At 41.5% G+C, this 7,152-nt stretch overlaps 1 protein-coding gene across 1 annotated transcript in view; it reads left to right on the top strand.

Moving 5' to 3' along the window:
• Positions 1 to 2,392, top strand: part of LOC123502060 (glutamate receptor-like) — a 24,165-nt gene extending 21,773 nt beyond the window's left edge. The window contains exon 8 of the mRNA XM_045251213.1: positions 2,351 to 2,392. Coding sequence (XP_045107148.1) covers positions 2,351 to 2,392 — 42 coding nt within the window. The remainder of the gene's footprint in view (positions 1 to 2,350) is intronic.
• The last annotated feature ends 4,760 nt before the right edge of the window (positions 2,393 to 7,152 follow it).

Below are 7,152 nucleotides of genomic sequence, written 5' to 3'. Positions count from 1 at the left end.
GTCCTCAGTTTCATTGCTTCATTTTTTCAGGTCCATATATGTGACTCGCCAGTCATAATAAAGAAGGAGGAGGAGTATATTCTCAGAATTGACTCAGAGGATATTACAAGTAGCATGACACTAACCAGAGCAATAATGTGCTTTGTTGCCAGCTTTTATATATTCAATCTTTCATACCCAAAGCTCTGAAGAAAATTTTTGTCCTTCATTCAAAGGGTAATCCTGACGATTTCGGATAGTGAAAAAGTAGAAAAATCTATCTTACTTCTCAATGAGAAAATATATAACAAAACTACTCCTAGTATAAATTAAATATTTAAGATGATGCCCTTTTGTTGTGTTATAGTAAACATGAGATAAGATCCTACAATTCTCTTTTATTTGCCTCTGCATGCCTATGAATCTGGGTTTGATTTATTTTGACTTGTTGATTATAAATTAGTCATTGGGACAAGTTTACATCAATCTGGTTTTGACTAGTTTTGGAGAAATGTTGGTCATAAATTAGTCATTGGGACAAATTTCAATCAGTCTGGTTTTGACGACTTTTGGAGAAATGCTGGTCATTAATTAGTCATTGGGAGCAATTTCAATTAGTCTGTTTTTTACTAGTTTTGGAGAAATGTTGGTCATAAATTAGTCACTGGGACCAATTTCAATCAGTCTGGTTTTGACTAGTTTTGGTGAAATGTTGGTCATAAATTAGTCACTGGGCCCAATTTCAATCAGTCTGGTTTTGACTATACTAGAACTCATCCGTAGCTACCCACAAGGTGTGGCTCCTCTTGGGTGCGACGTTGCCACTACTATACCAGTACCTTCTTCAAAGAAAACGGAGTGATGATCGTTCTCTACTTCATTAAAAGAAGTCAGAAGAGACCCTATATAGCTATATAGCTATATAGTACATTAAATGCAATAAAGATTCTGGTTATATACATGAAAATGAGACAAGTAATTTACATGTTTGTCAAATAAGTGCACATACGAGTAGAAACACAGAATAATAATAATAATAATAATCTTTATTTCAGCTTAAATGCCATACAATGTAAATGGAGATAGGTAAAAGCTATCTTAAATTTAATAAAATACAAAATAAGTTTTTTTTTTTTTTTTAAATCTCACTAACTTAATACACTCTATGACAAGTAATTGTCTTTGAGCCCTTGGCTAAAATCTACATACATTTTACATCAACAGTGTCAGTATAACTATTGCCTGGGATGTTGTATATACAGTAAAGTGTCCCACTGCTGCCACAAAGGGATACCCAGCGGGCATCACTGTTGGTGATACGTTGCACCACTGAGTTGGTCGTTGCAAGTATCCTGCTCCTAAGACTGTAGCAACAACTACGCCTCAATTCGTGAAACCTTTCATCCTTAGGGTTACAAACATCTCTGAGGCACTACTCCAAGGTGGGATGTTAACGAGTCGGCGAAGAACATTATTATAATTTACTCTTAGCCTATTTAACGTAGAGACTTTCACATTACTCCACAGGGACATGCCATACACATTATAACATAGAGCACGGAACAGTGTACATTTGACGTCGAAGGAACATGACTTAAATTTTCTCACAAGCATATTACCCCTAGCACATAATTTTCTATTTTGATTCATTACATCCTCATCATCTGTAAGATTACTTGATATTATATGACCGAGGTATGTGAAGTTGTCAACAAATTCCAACACTTTGCCACATAATTTAATTATTGGTTTTTGGTATACCGTGGAATGTCTAGAGTTAAACAGCATGCACTTCGTTTTCTTAGTGTTAAATATCATCAAATGATTCCGTGCAAAGGATTCACAGACAGCCAGCATACCACATAGGGCATGACTAGAAGGGGTTATAATGACTAGATCGTCAGCCCATGACAAGTTATTCATTGGGTTATTAGCAATGTGACATCCGAGGTTACTTTGATTTAACTTGATGTTCAGCTCATCCATGAACACATTAAACAGATACGGGCTGAGTATGGAACCCTGACGTATTCCATTCTGCATGTGAAACTTATGTGACAGTTGTTCACCCCAGCCCACACAAATAGTCTGGTTTACATACCAAACTCTTAAAATATTCACAATCTTCCTTGGTACACCTCGTTCTAATAATTTAGTAAACAATTTATAATAGGAGGTTCTATCAAAGGCTGACTTAACATCCATATAACATGCATATACTGGGGAACTTTGCTTATGGTAATAATTTACTATTTCTTTAAAGCTAAAATACACATATCAGTTGAAATTTGGTTTTTGTATCCAAATTGGTTATCTTCAGTATGAAGTTCATTTTGTATTCTGTTATACATAATGCTCTCAAAAATTTTAGAAAATGAAGATGACACAGTTATGGGACGGTAGTTGTCACTAATTGCAAAATCTAAAAGCTTCCCTTTCAATAGTGGCATGATTTTAGCGTCAATGACAGCCTCTGGTAAAAACTCGTGCACCAAAAAACAATTCGACATAAGCGATAAAAATACTACAATAATAAAAGGACATCTACGATAAAATTCATTGGGTACATTATCAAGACCAACCGCTTTGCCATCTTTCAACTTATCTATAATTGTCTTTATTTCCTCTACTGTAACGTGATCGATGTATTCATCTTCAATGTGGTTATAATGTCTGAAAATTCCTTTCGATGTGCTTCGTCCTCTAGCGAGTTCAAGATCGAGCCGTACTTGGCCGCCCACATATTGGCAATGTCCTTGTCACCCACCGCTCCACCGATGCGGTCGGGCCTCGCCGCCGCTCCGCCGCTAGATCCTGACACACTTCTCCAGAACGCCCTAGAGTTCCCCGACGCGAGCCTACGTGACATCGCCTCGGCTCGCATCGCCTCTTCGTCGCGACGGCACTGGCGTAAGGCGTATTTGAAGTCTGCTCGAGCTGACCGCATACGCTCGGCGTCTTCTCCGTGCCTTTCTGCGCCTTGACGCCTCCATTGCTTAAAAGCTTCTCGCGAACATCGGTACAGATTCTTTACATGATGATTCCAGCCCGGTATTACTTTGGCTTTTTTACATTCAACACCAAACGTCTCACGTCCCACACGGTTTATAGCACCTATGAATTCGGCCCATTTCGATTCCAATAGAGCCCAATGACAAGCATCGTTACACTTATTTCTACAATAACAGAAATCATACACCTCGTTAAAATCAAATTCCTCTAAGAGATCATTATAAAACTTAGAACATAAACTATCATCTAGAAAATTCCAAAGTATTTTAGAATCGCTATTAGACCAACTTCGCTACCCTGGGACTTCTCTTTCTTGATTAATTAGGAGATATGTGGAGCCGCTTCCAAGCAATGTTTACACCACGACGCCATGGTAGGTTTATTTTCGTATATGACAATTATTTATATCATCTACCACTTAATTAAGGTTTCTGAATGCTCTGAGAACGTTATTTTTTTTATAATGCTATGATTACAGGACAGTGAGTAGTTTGTTTTTATTGGAGATTTGGCAGTCTCACGGCAGACATGGCCAACGCCCTATGGGTAGGTACGGATGGGTTTTAGTATAGTTTTGGAGAAATGTTGGTCATAAATTAGTCATTACTTAGGAATTGTGACTAATCAGAATTCATGCTGGACTAATTATTGACCATGCTTGACTAATCTGGTTAGTCTCATATGTCTTAGGGCATTACTAACGTTTTTGTCTGGATGACTAACATCTGCTGACAGTGTAGGTATTCTGAGTGATTTTACTTAGCAAAATATACCATTCAATAGGAATGTATGAATATTATCAGCATATTCATAAAATTCCTTTGAAGAGGCATGGATGCTTCATGAACATTTTAAGTAAATTTCAGTGGCATTTGGTGGTCGTCCTAGTGCCTCTATTGCTATCATAGTTTTAAGATACACAGCAAGGATGTATATACAGATAAAATCCCACATGTTACCGGACTGAGGAATACCTACACGGATGGTGTGATTGAACCAATTCACAAGTTTCAGGAAACATATACACTGATCTCAGACACATAAACTTTGATTCCTTTGAGGAGGCATGGATGCTTCAGGAAAACCTGACCATTTTTAGCTTGACTTCAGTGATGTTTGGTAATCGTCCTAGTGGACCCATTGCTATCATGGCTTTAAAATACACAGCCGGGATGTATATAGAGATCAATACCCACATGTAACGCGATTGACTGAGGAAAATACCTACATGAAGAATGATTAAATCAATTCATGTTTCAGGAAACATATAGCTACACTGATCTCAGACGCCGAACTATAGTAAGTGAAAGTAAGTTTTAGATAAAACACTTAACTGTTAGTGGAGATGAGCACAATCTTTATGACATTAACATACTAATTGTACATAACGCTAAGGTCTTATGTTTGCATTAGCTTTCTTCACAAAGCGAGTTTGTATTTACTGTATTTTTTTTTTTTTCATCAAGGAAGAGTAAGGATGTCTGTCTCATTTCAGGCATGACTACAGCTGAATGTGTGTGTGTGTGTGTGTGTGTGTGTGTGTGTGTGTGTGTGTGTGTGTGTGTGTGTGTGTGTGTGTGTGTATGTGTGTGTGTGTGGCAGTCCTGCTTGAAGTGTAAGCACCGACTCTGTAAAATGTTCGTATACTTGAGTTCAATCCCGGGTCCTTACGAGAGTGCAGACGCTGAAAAGCAATTCCTTTTCTATACCTGGTCCAACGCTCTTCAACTCCTTACCACAATACTTACGAACCATCAACAACGTATCCCAGAACAATTCAAAGCAAAACTTGATCAATTCTTACAAGACATACAGAATGAAGCGGAACTACCGCACAACTGCTCTAATGCCTCAACCAACTCTTCGACGAGTAGACGGGGACTTCACTTACCATGGCAAGGAATATACAGAGAGGAAGTTTTGGTGTGGGTTAAAGTTTGGAGGACAGCGACGGTGCTGCCATCTGTTGGAAGCGAATACTTTCATAGAAAACGTTGTTAGGAGTAACTTAAAATTTCTCCCATACTTCCTCCCCCCGCCACCCCACCCCTTATTTTCCCCTGCATTCTCTCGTGGTTATGAACTTATAAGGCAAATAAAACATGTTTGTATATATATATATATATATATATATATATATATATATATATATATATATATATATATATATATATATATATATATATATATGTGGTTTTCTGCCCGTCTCCACCTGGGCTACACCATACTCTTTACTTGCATCGCATACGTCGACTGTCTCGTGACCCCTTCTGCCCTTGGTGTAGGACTGAGGCCCCCCACACACGAAGCGATTTTAGAAGCGCGACTTGAGAAGCGCGCCTCCAAAGTCAATGCAAGTCTATTGGAGCCTTCAGACGTGGTCGCGACTCGCTGGCTTGGAAGCGCGATTCGAGATATCCCTTGGTGAAGCGCGATTCCCGAGCGACTCGAGTTATATATGTTACTATGAAGCCCCACATACGAGGCGACAGCTTCCAGCGATTTCATCACTACTTGCATCTCATTGGCTGGTCGGGGTGAGATTAGAGCCAATGAGCGATCAGGCAGAGTTTTTCTCCACGTGGATTCCGAGCGCGGGGCAGCTGGGAGGGGGAGTGCGGGGTAATTGGTAACATTTTTTCGCCTTTGGCAGCGACCAAGCGACCAAGCGGAGTCAGGCAGACTGATTTTTATTAGTAATAAGAGAGGGAGCCGAGCGAGAGCCATAGCTTCCCGCGTCATTGGTGGGTGTTATGGCCAATGAGAGGGCAGTTCACGTGGATACAGTAGCGGGGATGGGGGGTATGGCGGGGGAAGGGGTATGCTGTCGCTACACCAGTCGCTGTGTGTGTGGGGTCAACGCAGAATCGCGCTTCTCAAGTCGCGCTTCTAAAATCGCTTCGTGTGTGGGGGGCCTAACCCTGAGGCCATGGAACATTTCCTTCTTCAATGCCCACGCTTCCTCTCTTATCATACTGCATTACGCTCCCGGCTCTCCGTCCTGGCCATCACAACACTCGACCTACCCACCCTCTTGGCGGCCTCAGGCGTCCACCTCTTAGCAACTTGTCTTTCGCCTTACTTGTGCCTTCTTGAGGAAGACCGGCCAGCTGCCACGCCTGTGATACCCCCCACATGACTACCCCAGGGCTCATAAGGATTCAAAAGAGGCCACGAAAATCTATGGATCCTTATGAGGCCTGGGGTAATCCTGTGGGTATCACAGGCGTGTAGCTAACCGGTCTTCCTCAAGAAAACAAGTAAGGCGAAGGACAACAGGTTGCTAGAGGTGGACGCCTGAGGCCGCCAAAGGGTGGGCAGGTCGAGTGTTGTGATAACCAGGGCGGAGAGCCAGGTAATGCAGTATGTTGAGAGAGAGGCGTGCATTGCATGAGGAAATGTTCGATGGCCTCAGGGAAACAGTCACCAAGGTCAGAAGGGGTCACACGACAGACGTAGGCGATGCAAGTGAGCACTGAGCGTGGTGTGGCCCAGGCGGAGGCGGACAATGGTTAATGTGCCTTGCGCTCCTTCCCGTGACTGACTGACTGTTTGAATCTTGTAACGGCGCTCATCCTCCCCCGCTGATGGATCCCCCGCATCCCTCACCCCCTTACTACCTACGACCCCTAATCAATTCCTCCAGCCTGCCCATTGAACCCGTATATCCTCCCTAGAATCCTTGTACCATGGGGAGGCGACCCATCGCGACCCCAAAACAGAGAATCGCATCTCGCGGCGCTGAGTGCTTCCAACTCTTTCACAGGATTCACACGATTCTCAGGCTTGTGTGTGTGTGTGTGTGTGTGTGTGTGTGTGTGTGTGTGTGTGTGTGTGTGTGTGTGTGTGTGTGTGTGTGTGTGTGTGTGTGTGTGTGTGTGTGTATTTACTTAATTGTATTGTACAGTGTCAGAATTAAAGATCATTTGTACTTTTACACATCTATAAATATCCATTTTTTTTTTTTATTTGCAAACACTAACATCTACGTATAACCACCTACTCTTTTTCAACTATTCCTCAGTTCAATGCATCGTGAATAGAAACAATATTTCTTGATGTCACTGAGACACCTGCTCCTCTTATTAATGTTTGTGTAGGCCCTATCATGTATCTTGTTTCCCCATTCATTTGCAGCTCCAAAACTTGTATGTCTACATT

Source organism: Portunus trituberculatus, chromosome 10 (assembly GCF_017591435.1).
Source record: "Portunus trituberculatus isolate SZX2019 chromosome 10, ASM1759143v1, whole genome shotgun sequence".
NCBI classification, from domain to species: domain Eukaryota; kingdom Metazoa; phylum Arthropoda; class Malacostraca; order Decapoda; family Portunidae; genus Portunus; species Portunus trituberculatus.
This window is presented reverse-complemented; position numbering and strand designations above follow the sequence as displayed.